We start from the raw sequence: 20,602 nt of genomic DNA on the forward strand, positions 1-20,602 counted from the left end.
ATCAATGATCGCAGGTTTGGTTTTGTTTCAGCCAGTCTTTCACCTTTTCATTGAACGTTTTCGGATCAGTCTGTGTTTTTATTTCTGTTGGTAGGGCATTCCAAAAATGTATCCCTTTTACTGAAAAAGATGACTGACCGAAAGTAGTTTTGCGCTGTGCCACCCTGCAGTTGCCATTTGCTGATCCCCTAGTGGCGATTCTATTGGTGTTTGTTTTTGTGACATATGGACAAAGTACAGCAGGGGCGAGATTGTTCACACATTTAAAAATCAATTTGATAAAAGAAAACTTTATAAAGCTGTCATAACTGAGCAACTTGTACTTTTCCAGAATTATACAGTGATGCCATTTCATTTGTTTTTGATCCATTATTTTCAGTGCTTGTTTGTATAGTGATGTAACTGGTTTGACAGTTGACTGTGAAGCCTGGCTCCATACAGTTACACAATAGGATAAATGTGAAAATATCATGGCATGCATGAACAGTTGAGCTGCCTTAAGGGGTATGTAATGTCGTATCATTCTAAAACAGTTCAGATTTGTCTTTACTGTCTTGCAAAGCTTTTTTAACGTGTTTATCAAATTTAAGTTGGGAGTCCAGAATGACTCCTAAGAATTTAAAATCACTGACTTCCTTTATTTCCTCTTGATCTATTTTAATTCTAAGTGTATCTTTTGCTTTCCTTCTCATGGAAAAACACATTGACACAGTCTTTTTAAGATTCAGGGTTAGATGATTATTTTTGAGCTATTGGGATACACCCTCCATTTCATTTGTTAGTGTCTCTGCTGCTACATAAGGGGTTTTAGCCGATACATAAATGATTGTCATCAGCGTACATTTGACAACCAGCTCTTTTACAGCATGTTGGTAAATCATTTATGTATAGGCTGAAAAGCAGAGGCCCCAAGATTGAGCCTTGTGGAATACCCATTCTGGATCGTCGGGGGATTGTTTTGCATTTATTTTAACACATTGCTCTCTACATTCAAGATATGATGCAAACCAACTGGTTGCTTGCTCTGAAAAATTAAAGGTGCTAAGTTTGTTCAGAAGTATGTCATGATTCACGGTGTCAAAAGCCTTTTTAAGGTCTAAAAACACCGCTGCCACTACATTACCCTTGTCTAGTGAGCTCTTGATGTTTTCAGTGAGGTAGCAGTTGACCATTTCCGTTGAGTACCCTGGCCTAAATCCGAATTGTTTAGGATAAATGAGTTCATTGCTTTCAAGGTGGTCAACCAGTTGTTCTGCAATAACTTTTTCCAAGACCTTTGAGAAAACTGGTAGAATAGAAATCGGTCTATAATAGCCTACTTGTTCTGGTGCTCCAACCTTAAAAACTGGTGTGATGATCGCCGTTTTCCAGCTTTGTGGGAATTTACCAGTTCTGATGGAAAGGTTTATCAGATACGTTATAGGTTTGATCAGGGTGGAGCTGTATGTTTTAATAAGAGCAGTATCCATCCTAAACAGATCCTTTGCCTTTGAATTACTTAATTTGTTGATGATTTTACCCACTTTCTCTTGGTCAACCTCCTTAATATAGAAAGATTGCGATGAATCTGTCCTAGCAACCTGTGGTAATTTTACTGGTTCAAAATTTTCAGCAAGCTCCTCCACTGATTGAATGAAGTAATTATTAAATTCATTTGCAATTTCTGTACTGTCAGTACTAATCACTCCATTCACTTCCAGCTCCGTTATTGATTTTCGTTGACTGGGCTTAAGTTTAGTAAGACTATTTAGGTGTTTCCAGAGAGAGGTGCTATTTCCTTCATATTCCGCAATCAGTTGCGTAACGTATCCTGTTTTTGCCTTGCGCAGTTCCCTTACTACCATATTTCTCAGACTTTTAAAGATAAGGAGATCCGTATTCATTTTGGTGGACAGTGACTTTTTCAGTGCAACATCTCTTTTTTTCATTAACTGCCGAATATCATTATTCAGCCAGGGTAAAGAGACTCTTCTTCGCTTGCATTTAAAGATTTGTGTATATTTCTCAATCAGTTCTGTAAGTGTTTTTATGTGTTTTATATTTTATGTAAGTATTACAACAGTTATCTAGATCATTTGTTTGTAAAACGTCATTCCAGTCAATATTATTTAGTTCGTTTTCAAATTGTGGCATTATATTTTTGGGAATGACTGCATTCCCTGATTTATGTTCATTCATAAAAATTGGTAGACGCTGTTTTGTTAATTTTCTGGCAATCAGGGTCAAGTTATGGTCAGAAAGGCCCGTTAATAAGTTATACGTCCTTGTGACTCGTTCGGGTCTGTTTGTGACAGATCAATCATGGTTTTACTCATTCGAGTGATTCTTGTTGGACCCTTTACCATCTGTTGAAAATTATGTTTTGACAATATCATTTTCAACTTTTGTTTGCAACTTTTATCTAACCAATTTATATTGAAGTCTCCAAAAAAGAGAGATTCAGAGCGAAAATTTGACAGTTTAAGCAATTCATCTAAGTCATGATAAAATGAGATATCATGTGATGGTGGATTATACAGGATTACAATGTTGAAATTCATCTTGGGGGACAGTACTACATTTAAGGCTAGACATTCTAAAGATGTGTCCAGTTTGATTTCGTTACATTTAAGAGTGTCTCTGACATAAAACAATACGCCCCCTCCCCTGCCAGATGATCTATCCTTTCTGTGGCAAACATAGCCGGGAACATCAATCATGCTGGTTGCGATATTACAGTTAAGCCAGGTTTCACTCAGAGCTAGAAAGTCTAGATAAGAGTCCGTCAGTAGATGTTGAATTTGATCTCCTTTTGATATTATACTCCGAATGTTCAAGTGGCCGCCCAGGATACCTTTAGGTTTAGACATAGAGTCCCATATCACCTTCGCATGATTTACAGTCTGGAAAAATCGAAATTCATGTTGTTTTCATGCTGATCGGATACCTTTTTCACAGTGTGGTTTAGGAATCCCGTTAGCTACGGACATCACCCACTCTGGTGGTTTGGGTCGCCTGTGAGAGTATGGTTGTTCAAACTCACCAGACAGTTCATGTCCCTCTGGGTGGAAAACCGTGCTGGCAGGTGGACTGAGGTCTCGTCGGTCAGTCGCAACGTGAAGCGCGTCCGGCGCAAGCAGTTCGGACAGGCCCAGCAGCAAGTCGGTCCCTCCGATCGATCCACGCGCAGCCCCACGACGCGCCGCTCCAACCGAGTCCGCCGCTCCAGCAAAGGACGCCGCTCCAGCGAGGCCCGCGCCCAGCCGCCCCCCGGTCAGCCCACCTGCTGGTGTCTGCTCCGGTGAATGGTTGGACACTCTGTTGTGAATGTGTGCAGAGAGAGCAGCCGACTAAAACGTCCGATACCTCGGCCCAGCGAGGGGAGAGGACCTGAGAGGAAGACGGACTTTCCACAGTTTTTAAGTTCGTTAAAAAGACGGTTAAAATCCTGTTTTAAAACTTCAGACTGCTGCTTGGTGGTGTCGTTTACCAATATGAACAATAATGTGTCTGCCAGCTGGTTCTGAAAGAGTGACAGCCAGCTTTGATCGGTGGCCGGAGGGATTGACCGAGCAGCCGGACAGTGCCGCTGGAGCAAGGGGCACCGTGCACGTCGAGGCAGTGGCTGCGATGACGAGGTGGGATGGAAGTCTCTTGTCAGCGGGGGGAAGTCCTGCTCATCCAGGCTGTTGTACCGGTCAGTGAGCTGAAGTTCACAGGGAGGAGAAAGGCGCGGGGGTGACTTCTTTCCCCTGCTATCCCTACGAACTATAGACCAAGGCTCCTGGTTGAGAGTGGAGTTGTGGATTTTCGGATTTGGTGTGAATGCAGCCTTAGCCAGTTTCTTTGGTTTTGCTCCCTGCTGTAGCCAGAGGTCTTCATCGAGGGATTGGGCAGCCGGGATAGTGGAGTCCAGCTCAGCTTCAGCTGAGGCGGTAGGAGCGGTGCCCACTGCAACCACGGAATCAAGGAACAGTTCTTCATCCCTGAGCCGGTAGAGATTGGAGATACGTCCTTCCAGCTCGGCGATGGTTTGGGTCAGTCAATCACACCCGGATGGAGAGGTGAGCGGTGGCATGCTGGAGTCAGACGATAGCTGGGGAAACAGAGAAAATGACTACGGCAGCAACGGTGTAGTGTGTGTTGAAGTCCAGCTACTATAGGTTTTACAACTGATTGCAGAGACACAAGGTTAAAACTTACACGCGAGGACTCCACAAACGGGAGTCCACAGCGTTATCTTGGCTTGGGCAGAGATAAGAGCAGGTTTAGGTCCTCCAAGGAGTGAAACTTACCGGTACGGGCCCAAATACTGGGCCCGTTGAGATGGATGAGAATCCGACAAGTTTAGCGATTCTATCAGGCGGGCATAGATGTCTTTCCATCACTCGATTTACTCCAGATCCAAGCGTCCGATGGCTAAACTCTTTTACCCGGTTAAAACATATAGGTAAAAACAACAAGGATCTAAAAAGTGTATCATAAGATTATGGCTTAAAACTGAATAAAAAGTCAATTTGTGACAGAGCTTCCTGGCGGACAAACAGAAATGCCGACGCATGCGTGATGACAGACATGAGACATTAAACTGAGGCCTGGCTCAGTTTGAATAGGAGCCGGTGTCAAAATGCCGGCAAATCAGTTCCAGCAATTTAACTGCTCAAATTGTACGTAGTAACATTTCTGGCAAAGTTCTGTATCAATCATATGTGTGAACAATTCCATAACATTAACGGCACAAGCACGAATGTGGATGCTCTGACGTAGGACACTCTGTTGTTGAACTGTGTGAGCCAATTATAAAGTTCATAAGGTGACAAGTTCATTCCGCACCAGCTGTGCCGTGTAAAGACCACATGTAGGAGGGAAATACAAACCACAACGGGCAGTAGCATTTTGACGAAGGATTGGCAAAAATGTCGAATTGGACAGACGTGGAAATAAGAGAGCTCCTCAGCGTCTGGGCGGATGAAGAGATTAGCCAACAGATAATTCACCTGCTATGTTTTCAAACTGCAGTGACTCAAACACTAAACACTAAACATAATTTCCGGGAAATGACAACAGAGGAATTTAACGGTATTGCCAGTGTTGTGTGAATGGTAGGCTTACGTTAAAATGCATAAAGGTATGTCTCGTGTGAACAACAGAAACTGATACCTTTACCGGAAAAAATTATCTGTCAATTTTTATAGGTTACATGTGTGAAAGGGGCTATAATATGTCAAATGTGTTACTCCCCAATGGAATTTTGTTAATTTATTTAAAATGAGAGAATCTGTTACCATCATTCATCATTCAGATTTGTTGTTTTATCCTCTTTTTGCTGGCTCTCTGTGATGTTTTCATAATGAATCATCAGTGAATTGAACTTGTGTTGATTCAAATTTTCTTCTCAACTTTATATTACAGTGCTCTAAACACTGATCACACTAGATCAGTTTCATCTGGATAAGCTTGAACCAATTGTTGCTTAGAACTCTGCCCATAGCATGGAGTAAAAGGCAATAGGCTGCACTGAGTAATTTATCACATTAACCCTGCTGTCTATAGTGTAAGATGTGTAAAGAGTAATTGTGAAAAACAGTCAAACAGTAGCTAATTTAATTCACTCAACTTTATTTAATAAGATAGAAACCAGAAACTTTGATTGTTTGCAAATATTGTCAAAAATAATTGATGAAACCTTAAGTATCCTTTCATGCTAAATAATAATCTGAAATTTATTAATACAAGACTTAAAATACCTCAATAGAAAATACCCCAATTAGAACTATACAGAATGCCTGATTTCAAATTAATGAAGCTGATAAGTGGTTAAAAAGTTGAATATAACGTAGTGCTGTACAAATGAAAGCTTGATCAAAACAGAAATTAAAACAAAACCTTTGCAGGTTTTGCTAAATAGTATAATTCATGATTCATGACACCTGAGCATCAACACTGAGCAACACATCTGATCAGCTTGGTTCTCCTCATCAAAACCAGACAGATTCTTTACTTCATTGCTCCATTGGCTCATTCTCCTTGTCAGAAACACATTTGATGTCAGAGGGGAAAATGTCCCAAGCGTCCAGCCCAGGAACGTGCTTCTTCCAGTCGGGCTGAAGAGGAGGATTGTTTAAAGCCATCAAACAACCCAACCAGTAGCATTCAGCAGCGAGATGTGCTTTGTGTTCCAGGAAAGGAGTCTGCAAAATTAGAAGGTGAGAAATTGCTAAGTTTTACATGTTGAATCTAGCAAATTAAAGTTAAATTTCCCATTCCCATTTGCCCATTTGGTCCGCAAATTTCTGAACTTTTTCGGTGCACAAAACACTGACATACACCTGACATACCTTAACAATATCTTCTTTTCTGCTGTAATACAGAGCCATCTGAAGATTTTGAACTGTTGACAGTTTGTACTCTGTAACCTGTAAGAAAGAAAGAACACTGACAAAAGTATAGTAACACAAGCTTAAAGGTGTCAGTTTTCACCAGTGGCCCTACAGTACCTTCTGAGGTGTTGATCCTCTGCTGTGCTTGTTCAGGTCAAACATTTCCTCTATGTGCTGCTTCTTTTTCTCCATTTGCTCTCTTGCATCCTCAAACATGCACTATGAATATTAATAGTTTAGTTTAGTTTTGCTTTATTTCACAGTGATAAAGAAATGCATTAATGAGGACACAGTAATAAAATGTGAGGATAAAAACAGAAAGAAGAGATGAAATTACTAATATTTGCAGGTGAGATAAAAAAAAACAACAACCAACAAATAACAAACAACAACAAATTCAAAATAAAACAAAACAAGGAGCCACTGAAAACTTCTCAAAACAAAACAAAAAGATAAACAAACTGAACAACAAGAGCAGGTTTATTACAAGGTTTATGACTCGGATCAGGAATTGAATAAGTGAACTACTCAGTTATCTCAGTTCAATGTAGTTTCCCAAACAGCATCAGTAACTTAGAGTCACCAGACTGCACCGTACCTGAATCAAACGTTTGGCCGACTTTATGTTGTCATCCTCTGATTTCAATTGGCCTTTGATTTTAGGCCACTGTATGATTCTGAGCTGGTCGTACATCTCTTTCAGTCGAGTTTTATTGACTGGGTTGTTCATGTTCTCAGAGTCTCCTGTCTTTATTGAAAGAGACATTTCACTTGCCACTCTATGCAAGGAGAGATGAACACAATAAGATTTCTCCTACTTTATTTACATGCTTAAGTTTCCCAAGGCAACACTATATAAAGCAAATTGCAATTTCTTTTTTCAAGATGCTGCATGTACCTGTCTTTGAATGATTTAAATTCTTCCTCAGATTCTTTCAGGGCGGATCTGTAGGGATAAAATGTAGCGTGTGAAAATGTCACTTTTATTCAACAAGTTCATAAATAAACGGAATTAAAGTTTGTAACAGCATGTAACACATTCATGTAACAGGATTATATTTTTAAATTTACTAACAATATTTTTGATGTATCCAATCCATAGTTCACATCTTAATGGTAGCCGAAAATTTTCTATGAACGTTGTCTGGCCTCAAACTGTCCTTTTATCCTTTAATTGCTATTTATTTATTGAGGGTTTATAATGAATTTATCTCTTGAATTCTCTGCATCTCGACTTGGAACAACCTGCAGAGGGAGCTCAAGCTTCAGAAACTAGTCACTATTTTAAAGTCAATGGAAACAGCATCTATTTAAAATTGAAAACATTTCAAAGGTTTTGATGACTTCTGTGTTTGTGACTATAAACATGTGTATTGTTAATGCCTTTGAAACTATGTGAGTGTTTGTAATTGTGAATGTGGAGCAGGGCGTTGCTGGAGAAGAGCGTCCGTGTTCAGCAAACCAAACCTGGGTTTGTAAAGGTTAAATAAATATGTTTTTAAAAAATCAGTAACGCATTGCTTTGTGGGACCTTTTTCTCAAATCCAGTACATTAAAGAAACATAGATAGAAGTCTAAACGTGTAATCCTTAACATGTTACATACCTGTTACATCATGTAAACCCTTTACAAATAGTGTTACCAAGGCAACTATGTCAAGCTAATTTGAATTCATTACCTATTTCATTGTAATATTTAAAATTACCATTAAAAGAATGTTCAGAAAAATATTTACCTCGCCTCCTTAAGTTTCTCCTTGTAATGTTCTTCCATTTCAGCCATACTGTGTTAAAAGAATCTTAAATGGTTATTTTGGTTAAACCAGGTTCACTGTAATTCATAACTTTAATACCATAAATGTATGTAGTTCATGGGATGTTTTTTTGATTATCTCTGTCACTTCCATAAAATGAATACAATATTATCAGAAACCCACCTGTTTTTATATTGTAGTGCATTTTGTTGACACCGATGGCAACTTGATGTGACACATGCATCTCTCTTGGAGCTTTGGCTGTGTAAAGGAAATGGAAATTCTAATTGGTATAAGATGTCTGTTTCTGTATGATTTTTTTTGTGCCAAGTTTTACTGCTTGTGGTTGATTGATTATTCAGGAGTGAAACATATTGGGGCAACTTCAGAGGCAAAGTTTCAGGATTTCCCAGTGGAGTTCCACATTCACAAAAGTTTTTTTTCCGACTAGACTCCATCAGTGTCCATGAAAGAAACCCACTACATATATGGTAGGTCTTTACTGTAAAGTTCTACCAAAACAGTTTATCTTACCCACCAAATTCCATCTATTTTGTATAACACTCTTCTATTCAAAAGTCAGCAGCATAGATCCATTCAACAAATTATACAAATATAGCAAGAACATGTCCTAGTTTGTGTGAGAATTAATGTTAACCCAAGCCAACCAAACAGTGCTGCATCTTTCACCTACATGGCAACAGTCTACATGCCATTTGACAACTGTATTTTAAGGCAGATGATAAAATTAAGGGGAAATTGTAGAAACTTCTTGTGCACCAATTTTCAGCTATCAGCTATATGCCATGAGTGTAAGTAAAAACGGTCAGTTGCATAGCATACCTTCCAGGATCTGTCTGATAGTTAATGGCCCTGAATATGTGGAAGAAATCAAGTGTTTAGTCATTTTTAATGTTTCACTTGTTATCTGATCAACATAATTCATGGTTTTTAGATGTATAGGATGTGAAGTCACTGAGAAATGCAGCAAATTGTAGCAGATAACAACCTCTACCTCTGCTCTGGTGGATATCCTGCATCATGAAATTGCCCACTGCATCCACAGAGTTTGGGGTTTGGAGAAAGAGCCGATGATGGCATCCCATTATCAGGGTACATGCATTTTGAATTGACAAAGACGATAAATTACCTGTAGTACACTAATACAGGATGTCTTTCTCACAATGAATTAGGATTCAGCAATGAAATGATAAGTCTATGTCTGTGAAGTTCAGCATTTTTCCTTCGCTAAGTATTTTACAGACACTCTTTGAACATTTCCTAAAAGTAAGGTGTTATAGGCTTCTAGCAACCAATTACAAATTTGCATCTTAATTTAATCACAATCAGCATGTCTCAGTGAACAAAGTGTGTCAAGACACAAGTTCAAACTGTGATGTGTGAATAAAAATGCTGATAACCAAACCTTTGGACATGGTGTTGCTCCCTCCAGACATCCTTTACTTCATCAGATTTTGAGTGATATCTGCAAAAGGGGCATAACAAAAATGTTATCAAGCAGCATGTATCTCTATCTTGTACTGTTTGAACAAGTAATAGAATATGATATTTTGTATAGGAATGAATTTAATTAAATCTGAAAACAGTATGTCACTCCACTCAACAGCTGCTGCATTCTACAGTATAGACTTTTCAATGGGAAAGTTGTTGGAACTTGTTTTCTTGATTTTATTTCTACTCACCTATGCTCTCGCTTTTTATTCATTTTGCTGTTTCTCTTATCTCTTATCTTGTCCAAGGCAGATGTGTACTGAAGCTACAACTCTGTCTGTCAGCGGTACTAATGTAGGTTCCAACAAACTCCAAGGGGGTTGGGCCTCAGCGAAAGAAAAGAAAAGCTTACAGGCTATAAATACACAAAGTGAAACAGTATTCTTCACTTTGTTGGAAGCACTGCTGCTGCTGCATTTAGATTTTTTTATTTCAATTTTGTTGATTCTACCATGGGTGATTCGTTTATCATAGCGATAGACTTTGGTACTGCATACAGTGGATATGCCTTCAGTCTGTCACCCAGAGAGGCACAAATCCAACCCACTGTGCCATCCTGGGGAAAAGAGAATGGATTTGAAACCTTGAAGACTCCTACCTGCATTCTTTTCGATGAAAATGAAGAATTCCTCAAGTTTGGTTATGATGCCAAAATGGCATATACTAGAATGGGTAGCGAAGAAGCAAAGAAAAACTACCTCTTTGAAAACTTTAAGATGGCACTCTATGGAAAAGTGAGTAAAGAGTGGTCTGTAAATCTAAATGTACAGTAGTTTTACATTTGAATGCCTCATGCATAAAGGCAGAATATACATTTTCCTATAATGTAGATTAGATTAATAAAATGATATCTTGTTATTACCCACACATCAGAGCTACCTAGAAATTATTTTTAATCCAAGATGTTTTTGTAATGCTGTATTGCACAGTTTCAGGAGGGAAAAAAGATTACTAAATTTATCTTTAGTGCTGAGTCAAAAGGAAGAAGAGAATTGAATCCAAATTGAGGGTTGAAGTGGTTGTAGTGGAAGCTGGTGATTGAAGCTGGAAAATAGCTCTTTCACTTCGGTTGTTCTGCCCTCACAACGTGTTTGTTTACAGTGGTTGAATCTCAGTGTCTCACTTAGTGTCCTAGTGTCATATTCTGCAGTGTTACTCAGTGCTAAAGATGGGTCATAGGCTATTTTGACTTTAGACCTTCCAAGTCGGACTCCTTTACATCACCACACAGTAACTCCTGGTTCAATCTGACTCAAATGGCAATGTTTTGTGTGATGACTTTAGAAATCAGGTTCCAGCTCTAAGAATATTTGCACTAACATCTTGTCAATCATCACCAGCAACTCAGCAAGAATGTAACGATTGCAGCCATAAATGGCAAGTCGATGAGTGCCTTGAAGGTAATCGCAGGAACCCTGCGCTACCTGAAGGAACATGCACTGAAAACCATCAGTGACAAGACAGCTGGGAAGAAGTACATCGCCTCTGATTTCACCTGGGTGCTGACTGTGCCTGCTATCTGGGATCCTTCTGCAAAGCAATTCATGAGAGAGGCTGCAACTGAGGTAACTGCATTTAAACTATAATTTAAGCTGGCATTTAAATTATGAAATGATTGGCAAAATATACAATACACATTTTCTTCCTCATATTAACAAGAATGTGTGACTTTTATTTTATTTCTAGGCTGGTATTGTGACTGAACACAAAGCAGACAAGTTGGTAATAGCGCTGGAACCCGAGGCAGCCTCAGTCTGGTGTAAGAAGCTCCCATCTGATGGTTTCAGAGCAGAGAACGTTGGCCAAAACACACTGGAGCAAGCTCCTGGAACGCAGTACATTGTTCTCGATTGTGGAGGTATGTGGTGCTGTTAGTAATTATGCAGACTATTTTCTGTATTTCCACAGGCAACAGCATACAAGTTTGAACATTTGCCATTTCCCATTTCAAATTTTACTTACATTGCAAAATATTTATTGTTAAGCATAGCTTTTATTTATTGCCTCAGGTAATAGTGTCCAGATTTGTAAGAACATATTGTTAGCTCAAATGCTGTAGTTGCTCAGCAGTTTTAAGCGCAGCCTTTTTGTCTTATAGGTGGAACTATTGACATAACTGTACATGAAGTGCTGGGTGGAGGAGCCCTGAAGGAGCTGCACAAGGCCTCTGGTAATGACCTGGGAGGTCAAAATGTTGACAAAAAGTTCAAAAGTTTCCTCAAAGAAATATTCTCTGATGACCTCTGGGATGAGTATGTAAGAAGTTATCCCAGTGAGTTTCAGAAGATGATGTACAGCTTCACGGTTCTTAAATGTGTGGAAGAGGATGTGGAGATTACCTGCTCGTTTAACTTAGGAGCATTAGCTCAGAAAAGGCAAAACATAGAAATGTTTTTCCAGAGAGTGCAAGGTGCATCCTGGGATGAGGGAGCGATCAAAATCTCAAAAGAGAAAATGAAGTCTTTCTTTGATGAGAGTCTTAGCGGGATCACTAAGAATCTCAGAGAAATCTTGAAGAAAGATTTAAGAATTGAATACATTGTATTAGTGGGGGGCTATGCCTCAAGCCAGATTCTGCGCAGACACATTAACAGGCAGTTTGGCAGTCAGTGCAAAGTGTTGTGTCCTTTAAATGCCCAAGAAGCAATCATGAAGGGAGCTGTCATGTTTGGAAGACATCCAGAGGTTGTGGCATCACGAAAAAGTGCCTTTACTTACGGGATCAGTGTGTCTCAGAGGTTTGACGAGTCCAGGCATAAGGCAGAAAACAAGTTCTCAAACAAAGAGGGTGACTGGTGTCGTGATGTTTTCAACAAACTGGTGGAAATTGATCAAAATGTGGGTTGGAATGAACCCAAAGAGCACATCTTCAGTCCAATAGAAGCAGATCAGACATTGGTAACGTTTAGTTTTTATCGCACAGAGAGAAAAGATCCTAAGTATGTGGATGAATGGGGAATGGACCCAGTTGGTTCATTTGAAGTTAGCATGCCTGACACTAAACGTGGCATGGCTCGCGAGATCAAATTAGAAATCAAGTTTGGCTCCACAGAAATACAAGCCACAGCCACTGACGTAGATTCCAACTCAACAGGATCTATCAAGATTGACTTCATGAGCAAAGCATAAGACTGTTACAAGAATATCCAAAATGCAGCTGTTTCCTCTATAGGAGCTTGGGGACCCAAGTTATGCCTGGGTTATTCTATAGCAGGCAGATGCAGATGATAGGCAAAGCCTAAGCCTAAGCTTACAAAAATGTTGGATGGTTTGACATTGATTAAATTGGAGGAATTATGATTTTTCACTTTCTTTCTTATTATACTGATGTTATATTTTATAAGGGTGTTTGTTTTTCATGTCTGTCAATAGATTTTGTATTTCTCAAAACTGCTGAAACAGTTACTGTTACAATGAAGCAACTTGTATTACACTTTAATGTTACATGAGATTAACCTAACTAATAATTATGAGCACAGTACTGCAGCATTAACATAAGCATCTGTAGCATATATCAGTGTTGCATATATAAGTGAAGTGTTTTTGTTCTTCATGTTCATCATACAGTTTGGTGTGTTACTCCCTGATGAAGGCCACAGTATAGCCAAAATACTTTGGAGTTAATTTTAATATGTTGTTTTGAACTAGTCATTCAATAAAGGATTTTTCATTTTTTGCTTGAAGACTGCCTTGGAACTCTCTTTTCATTGAAAGCAAAAACTCCAAGCCAAAGAGCATCTTCAACAAATGCCTCCACACATTGGGTGACTGAATCTTCAACACCTCTTGAGTGCTGTATCTGATTAAAATTTCCCAGGACGCATGTTAATACCAGGTGTAAAGGGGGTCTTTGTAATCTTTTACTTCACAACAAAACGGAGGGGAAAATATTGTCTCAGCAAATGACAAAATGATATACTGTACTGTCAAAAACATGCCCTGCTTCTTTATCTGTTTTTTATTTTTATCTGTGTTGCATAGGGGTCCTTGACCAAATGTTATTGAACTTCCAGTTATAGCAATGAGATTAACCTAATTAATAATTATGAGAACAGTAGTGCAGCATTATCATAAGCATCTATATATAAGTGTTGCATACATAAGTGAAGTGTTTTTGTTCTTAATGTACCATACAGTTTGTTGTGTTACTCCCTGATGAAGGCCACAGTATAGCAAAAATACTTTGGAGTTAATTTTAATATGTTGTTTTGAACTAGTCATTCAATAAAGGATTTTTCATTTTTTGCTTGAAGACTGCCTTGGAACTCTCTTTTCATTGAAAGTAAAAACGCCAAACTAAAGAACATCTTCAACAAATGCCTCCACATGTACAAACCCAATAAAACACACACTATTATCTCTTGATTAAAGACATTATTTGTTCAAAAAGTTACACACTGAAAGCAGTGCTCCATTACAATAAGGAGATAATTTGTAAAATACTTGAGTGAATAAACTGACATCATTATCAACAAACTGATGGCTCTTTAAAGCAATATTCCACTGAGTTTTAACATGGGGGTTATTCGGCACTTGACCACCATGAAAACCAGAATATAATCTACTCACCAAGATCAGATAGTAGTAGTTTCACTCTTGCCATACGCAAATTTCAGGGCACTACGTCTGTTGAAAAACTGTAGCGCTCCTAGGTGTGTCCAATACAAAACAATGATAGTAATTATTTGCTTGTCCCTCATAGGAAAAATTCTCTTAAGTGTTTTTCCATTAATTGCAAAAGGGCAAGCCAACAAATTGGTAGTGTTGTAACACTGACCTCTTCCTCCTCTTCCCACCTTACTGTTTTGGATTTTTTTTATAGCAATAATATTCATTGTTGCTTGCATGAAACTAGCCTGAGACGCCAGTATGTGACTTGTGTGGGAATACATGAATCTAGCACATCAGGCTGATATGAAACAAGTTCCTCTGGATCACACTGCATTCCTTTAAATCATACATCATCCTCACACATCATTGTGGTATGGCTGTCCACTTTGTTTTCATCATTCCATTGTCATGGACTTCTCACGCAATCAGTTCTTTCTGAGGCAAAACTACAAATGAAAGATTCCTCTTAACTAAGTGAAGTGTTTTTGTTCTTCATGTTCATCATACAGTTTGGTGTGTTACTCCCTGATGAAGGCCACAGTATAGCAAAAATACTTTGGAGTTAATTTTAATATGTTGTTTTGAACTAGTCATTCAATAAAGGATTTTTCATTTTTTGCTTGAAGACTGCCTTGGAACTCTCTTTTCATTGAAAGCAAAAACTCCAAGCCAAAGAGCATCTTCAACAAATGCCTCCACACATACAAACCCAATAAAGCACACACTATTATCTCTTCATTAAATACACTAGTGCAGCAAAAAAAAAAAACACACAATAGGCATAGGCTATCAGTCGCTTGCTTTGAGCCCCGCTGCTGCACATAGCGCTGTTTGCTTATTTATTCAAAGTTTATTAATATTGAACGTGTCGCGTGTCCAAATTGCACCAAATCTGACACTGCACTTCCTTGGGTCCCCAGCAATACACCCAAAACGTTACACACTGAAAGCAGTGCTGCATTACAATAAGTAGATAATTTGTAAAATATTTGAGTGAATAAACAAACTGACATCAACATCAACAAACTGATGGCTCTTTAAAAAGGTCTGAAGAAGTTAAACTGCATCTTGCATCTAAAAGTGGGAGTATTTGTTGTGTTATTTTATCTTTCTATTTTACTTGATTTGATTCTTTTAATGCAGTGCATTTTTTTTGTTCTTTTATATGAATATTATCTTTTTTATCTGTCTTTTATCTGCTTTCTACTGATGTAAAGCACTTTGAGCTGCATGTTGTGTATGAAAGGTGCTATACAAATAAAGGTTATTATTATTATTATTCTTATTATTATTAAACTCATTATTTGTTCCCAGAGTTACAGCCTAATCTTAACAGTGACAATCATCTTCCCACTGGTATTGGCATATGGGAAAGAGGTGTGAGGCAGGCATGTGTCAGAAGAAAACCTTACCAGGGTTTCTTCCGTTTTTTTTTCCTTACAAGTTTTGCGTTGTTTTCATTGAGGGTGTAAGGTTAGGGGGTGTTGTTTCATTTATTGTTTCAAGATTAGCATTGTGAAACTCTGAGACAGTTACTGTGATTATGGCTAGATAAATAAACTTGACTTAAGTTGCGACCCATTCTGTCCCTATACACTTGGAGTGAGAGCTGTGTTTGCATTCTTGGCATTAAGTCAAGCAAGTTCAAGATAGGCTGACAAGGATGTGCTTTGTCTCCCCTCCTGTTCATAATATTAATGGACATGATATCAAGGTGCAGCTGAGGTCTGGAGAGTGTCCCATTCAGTGGCATTAGGTTAGTTGTGCAGGGATAGGCAACCTATGTCATGGAGGGCCGAGAGTCTGCAGGTTTTCATTCCAAGCAAAGGCTACACCAGGTGATTTCAATGATTAACACACCCTCAACCAGTGAGGAGGAACTAATCATTGAAATCATCTGGTCTAGACTGGTTGGAATGAAAACACAGGACAGCAAACGCACAGTCCCCTCGTGTTTTCAGTCTGGAACGAGGTTCAACTAGCAGGCCTTGCTCAGAGGACCTGAGGGGCCTAGCAGGGGTATAAGGCAATAGTAGTTCACCAATATACTCTGTAGCAAGACCATTCAAAGCCTTATAGGTGAGGAGGAGGATCTTGAATTCAATCCTAAATTTAATCGGAAGCCAGTGTAGTGACATAGGTGATGTGAGAGCAATATGAGGTCTTAGTGAGTAATCTTGCTGCAGAGTTTTGGACTAACTGTAACTGGGTAACAGCGTCTTGGCTTGGGCAGGAATAAAGAGCATTACAGTAATCTAAGCGGGAGGACACAAAAACATGGATAACCATTTCCAACTGTTGGAAGGATAACAGTGGGCGTAATTTTGCAATATTCCGCAGGTGGATGTAGCAGGACTGAATAACTGACTTAACATGTTTATCGAATTTCAGCTGGTGGTCAAAAATGACGCCTAGGTTTTTGGAAAAAGATTTTCTATTTGTAGCCATTTGTAGTCTGTTGAAAAACTGTAGCGCTCCTAGGTGTGTCCAATACAAAACAATGATAGTAATTATTTGCTTGTCCCTCATAGGAAAAATTCTCTTAAGTGTTTTTCCATTAATTGCAAAAGGGCAAGCCAACAAATTGGTAGTGTTGTAACACTGACCTCTTCCTTCTCTTCCCACCTTACTGTTTTGGATTTTTTTTATAGCAATAATATTCATTGTTGCTTGCATGAAACTAGCCTGAGACGCCAGTATGTGACTTGTGTGGGAATACATGAATCTAGCACATCAGGCTGATATGAAACAAGTTCCTCTGGATCACACTGCATTCCTTTAAATCATACATCATCCTCACACATCATTGTGGTATGGCTGTCCACTTTGTTTTCATCATTCCATTGTCATGGACTTCTCACGCAATCAGTTCTTTCTGAGGCAAAACTACAAATGAAAGATTCCTCTTCACTAAGTGAAGTGTTTTTGTTCTTCATGTTCATCATACAGTTTGGTGTGTTACTCCCTGATGAAGGCCACAGTATAGCAAAAATACTTTGGAGTTAATTTTAATATGTTGTTTTGAACTAGTCATTCAATAAAGGATTTTTCATTTTTTGCTTGAAGACTGCCTTGGAACTCTCTTTTCATTGAAAGCAAAAACTCCAAGCCAAAGAGCATCTTCAACAAATGCCTCCACACATACAAACCCAATAAAGCACACATTATTATCTCTTCATTAAATACACTAGTGCAGCAAAAAAAAAAAAACACACAATAGGCGTAGGCTATCAGTCGCTTGCTTTGAGCCCCGCTGCTGCACATAGCGCTGTTTGCTTATTTATTCAAAGTTTATTAATATTGAACGTGTCGCGTGTCCAAATTGCACCAAATCTGACACTGCACTTCCTTGGGTCCCCAGCAATACACCCAAAACGTTACACACTGAAAGCAGTGCTGCATTACAATAAGTAGATAATTTGTAAAATATTTGAGTGAATAAACAAACTGACATCAACATCAACAAACTGATGGCTCTTTAAAAAGGTCTGAAGAAGTTAAACTGCATCTTGATGTGCTTTGTCTCCCCTCCTGTTCATAATATTAATGGACATGATATCAAGGTGCAGCTGAGGTCTGGAGAGTGTCCCATTCAGTGGCATTAGGTTAGTTGTGCAGGGATAGGCAACCTATGTCATGGAGGGCTGAGAGTCTGCAGGTTTTCATTCCAACCAAAGGCTACACCAGGTGATTTCAATGATTAACACACCCTCGACCAGTGAGGAGGAACTAATCATTGAAATCATCTGGTCTAGACTGGTTGGAATGAAAACACAGGACAGCAAACGCACAGTCCCCTCGTGTTTTCAGTCTGGAACGAGGTTCAACTAGCAGGCCTTGCTCAGAGGACCTGAGGGGCCTAGCAGGGGTATAAGGCAATAGTAGTTCACCAATATACTCTGTAGCAAGACCATTCAAAGCCTTATAGGTGAGGAGGAGGATCTTGAATTCAATCCTAAATTTAATCGGAAGCCAGTGTGGTGACATAGGAACCGGGGTGATGTGAGAGCAATATGAGGTCTTAGTGAGTAATCTTGCTGCAGAGTTTTGGACTAACTGTAACTGGGTAACAGCGTCTTGGCTTAGGCAGGAATAAAGAGCATTACAGTAATCTAAGCGGGAGGACACAAAAACATGGATAACCATTTCCAACTGTTGGAAGGATAACAGTGGGCGTAATTTTGCAATATTCCGCAGGTGGATGTAGCAGGACTGAATAACTGACTTAACATGTTTATCGAATTTCAGCTGGTGGTCAAAAATGACGCCTAGGTTTTTGGAAAAAGATTTTCTATTTGTAGCCAATGGACTGAGTTGTTGGAGGATGTTAGTAGAGACCTGATCTGGGGCGAAAACCAGAACTTGAGTTTTACTGAAAATTTTGAGACATCCAGTTACCAATCTCGGCCAGACACTTATGCAGAGTAGTTAAGTTTGAGAGGTCACCGGGCCTATGTAGGATATGTAGAGTTGTGTATCATCCGCGTAGCAATGATAAAACACACAGCCAAATTGACGGATCAGGTGCCCTAAGGGGATCATATACAATGAAAATAAAATGGGTCCAAGAATTGACCCCTGAGGCACACCACAAGTGAGAGGAGCACAGGTGGATGCCTTGTCATCAGCTAATACAAAAAACTTCCGGTTGGATAAATGAGAGGAAAATTTATTAGGATAGCGTGATCAATAGTATCAAAGGCCGCAGACAAATCCAACAGAACTAGAATAGCAATTTCACCGTGGTCTAACTGCATGAGAATATCATTCGTGACCCTGAGGAGAGCTGCCTCAGTGTCTGGCGAAAGCCTGATTGGTATTTATCAAATATGTCATTTCCTTCAACCAGTTCCAGAAGTTGCTTGCAAACCAATTTTTCTAAAATCCTAGAAGCAAAAGGTATCTTAGAGATCGGTCTGTAGTTTGTTGGTATGCTAGGATCTAGGTGCGGTTTCTCTAGAAGAGGATGAACTGAGGCCACTTTAAAGGATTTAGGAACAATGCCTGACAAGAGGGACTGGTTCATAATAGCGAGCAGAGATGGTCCAATAATGCTAATTGCTTCTTTAAATAATCTTGGAGGTACAATGTCAAGTGGACACATGGAAGAGCGAGTGAGAGAATTTTTCACAATCCTCCACCAAAGGTGAGGACATGCGGGAGTTATTTAAGAGGCGGTCAATAGATTTAAAAAGATACCTAGGATTATGTTTGTTTGTGGTGATGAGATTATTGAAATAGGCATTTTGTGCATTCTTAATTTTTGGATTTAGCAAGACCATCAGGTCTTTCATTCGAGTATAGTGGACAAGCAGTGGTGTGGTTTTCCACCTACACTCTGCTTGTCTACATTCTCTTTTCGCAGAGCGGATGTCATCATTTATCCAGGGAGATAAACTGGTTTTAGAAGCAGATTTGGTCTTAAGAGGGGCAGCAGCTTCTAGAGCAGACGCACATATAACATTAAATGGTTAACTATGTCATCAATATGCAAGGATGATGGCCCACCTTGATTCAGCACAGGAAGAAAAGTAGAAGAAAAAGTGGCTATAGACTGACTGTTTATGAGGTGACATTTTACAGTGCGCTTCTGGGTTAAATGGTTTGATGTAAAAAAGTATCAAACAAAATACATTTATGGTCAGAGATAAAATGATCCAATTGTAGAGAACAAAGTGTCATGCCAATGTGAAAACTAGGTCAAGGGTATGGCCACGGTTATGGGTAGGACCTTTTACATGTTGTAAAAAATTAAAAGACTCAGTTACATTAATAAAATCACTTGCCGGGGCATTTGTTGCGTCATCTACATGGAAATTAAAATCACCAGCCATAATCACTTTATTATACTTGACAACCACATCAGCAATAAAATCAGAGAATTCAGATAGAAAATTACTGTTCGGTTTTGGTGAACGGTAAATGACAATGCAACATACAGCATTGGTGCAGCTGATAAGAAACACGAGAGCCTCAAAGCTGGAAAATCTTTTAACAGTAAGAAGGAGCATTTAAAAACATTTGTAAAAACCACAGCTAGGACACTAAGAGATAAACTGTGTGATGGACAGACTGACTGCAGCCATGTGTGCAGAGAGAGCAGCCGACTAAAACGTCCGATACCTCGGCCCAGCGAGGGGAGAGGACCTGAGAGGAAGACGGACTTTCCACAGTTTTTAAGTTTGTTAAAAAGACGGTTAAAATCCTGTTTTAAAACTTCAGACTGCTGCTTGGTGGTGTCGTTTGTACCAATATGAACAATAACATTATGGACGTATGGGTGTTTGCTGAGCAGAGGCGGGATCTGCTGCATCACGTCAACAATTTTAGCACCAGGTAGGCAATGGGTCACTGCAGTTTTTGATTT

The 20,602-nt window shown here is 39.2% G+C and overlaps 2 protein-coding genes across 3 annotated transcripts; one reads left to right on the forward strand and one right to left on the reverse strand.

Annotated features, from left to right (window-relative positions):
• Nucleotides 1–5,602: 5,602 nt before the first annotated feature.
• LOC139644728 (uncharacterized protein PF3D7_1120000-like) lies at nucleotides 5,603–9,896 on the reverse strand. 2 transcript variants are annotated; one of them, XM_071520191.1, is made up of 11 exons: nucleotides 9,816–9,896; nucleotides 9,539–9,598; nucleotides 9,128–9,166; nucleotides 8,956–8,985; nucleotides 8,296–8,373; nucleotides 8,095–8,142; nucleotides 7,258–7,305; nucleotides 6,958–7,138; nucleotides 6,477–6,578; nucleotides 6,318–6,395; nucleotides 5,603–6,170 (listed from the first exon to the last, which is right to left on the reverse strand). In XM_071520191.1, the coding sequence occupies exons 1-11, from the start codon at nucleotides 9,836–9,838 to the stop codon at nucleotides 5,982–5,984; spliced, it is 876 nt and encodes a 291-aa protein (XP_071376292.1). In that variant the 5' UTR covers nucleotides 9,839–9,896; the 3' UTR covers nucleotides 5,603–5,981. The 2 variants fall into 2 exon arrangements, with proteins under 2 accessions (XP_071376292.1, XP_071376300.1); XM_071520199.1 differs by lacking the exon at nucleotides 9,128–9,166 and having other exon boundaries at nucleotides 9,816–9,853.
• A 129-nt stretch (nucleotides 9,897–10,025) lies between these two features.
• Nucleotides 10,026–13,307, forward strand: LOC139644765 (heat shock 70 kDa protein 12A-like). Its single transcript, XM_071520245.1, has 4 exons — nucleotides 10,026–10,358; nucleotides 10,965–11,189; nucleotides 11,311–11,482; nucleotides 11,723–13,307. The coding sequence occupies exons 1-4, from the start codon at nucleotides 10,077–10,079 to the stop codon at nucleotides 12,751–12,753; spliced, it is 1,710 nt and encodes a 569-aa protein (XP_071376346.1). The 5' UTR covers nucleotides 10,026–10,076; the 3' UTR covers nucleotides 12,754–13,307.
• Nucleotides 13,308–20,602: the final 7,295 nt, after the last annotated feature.

Source organism: Centroberyx affinis, unplaced genomic scaffold (genome assembly GCF_046629955.1).
Source record: "Centroberyx affinis isolate AG114_WGS23_722 - 3 ecotype Tasmania unplaced genomic scaffold, CSIRO-AGI_Caff_v1 ptg000063l_1, whole genome shotgun sequence".
In the NCBI taxonomy this organism is placed as follows: Eukaryota; Metazoa; Chordata; class Actinopteri; order Beryciformes; family Berycidae; genus Centroberyx; species Centroberyx affinis.

Excerpts from the sequence above, each read along its gene's own strand:
- LOC139644765 (XM_071520245.1), top strand. The coding sequence starts at position 10,077 with ATGGGTGATTCGTTTATCATAGCGATAGACTTTGGTACTGCATACAGT. Across the intron at positions 11,190-11,310 it reads TGAGAGAGGCTGCAACTGAG|GCTGGTATTGTGACTGAACA; the intron begins GTAACTGCATTT and ends TTTTATTTCTAG. Across the intron at positions 11,483-11,722 it reads CATTGTTCTCGATTGTGGAG|GTGGAACTATTGACATAACT; the intron begins GTATGTGGTGCT and ends TTTGTCTTATAG.
- LOC139644728 (XM_071520191.1), bottom strand. The coding sequence starts at position 9,838 with ATGAATAAAAAGCGAGAGCATAG. Across the intron at positions 8,374-8,955 it reads TATCAGACAGATCCTGGAAG|CCAAAGCTCCAAGAGAGATG; the intron begins GTATGCTATGCA and ends TCCTTTACACAG. Across the intron at positions 6,579-6,957 it reads CGGCCAAACGTTTGATTCAG|TGCATGTTTGAGGATGCAAG; the intron begins GTACGGTGCAGT and ends TAATATTCATAG.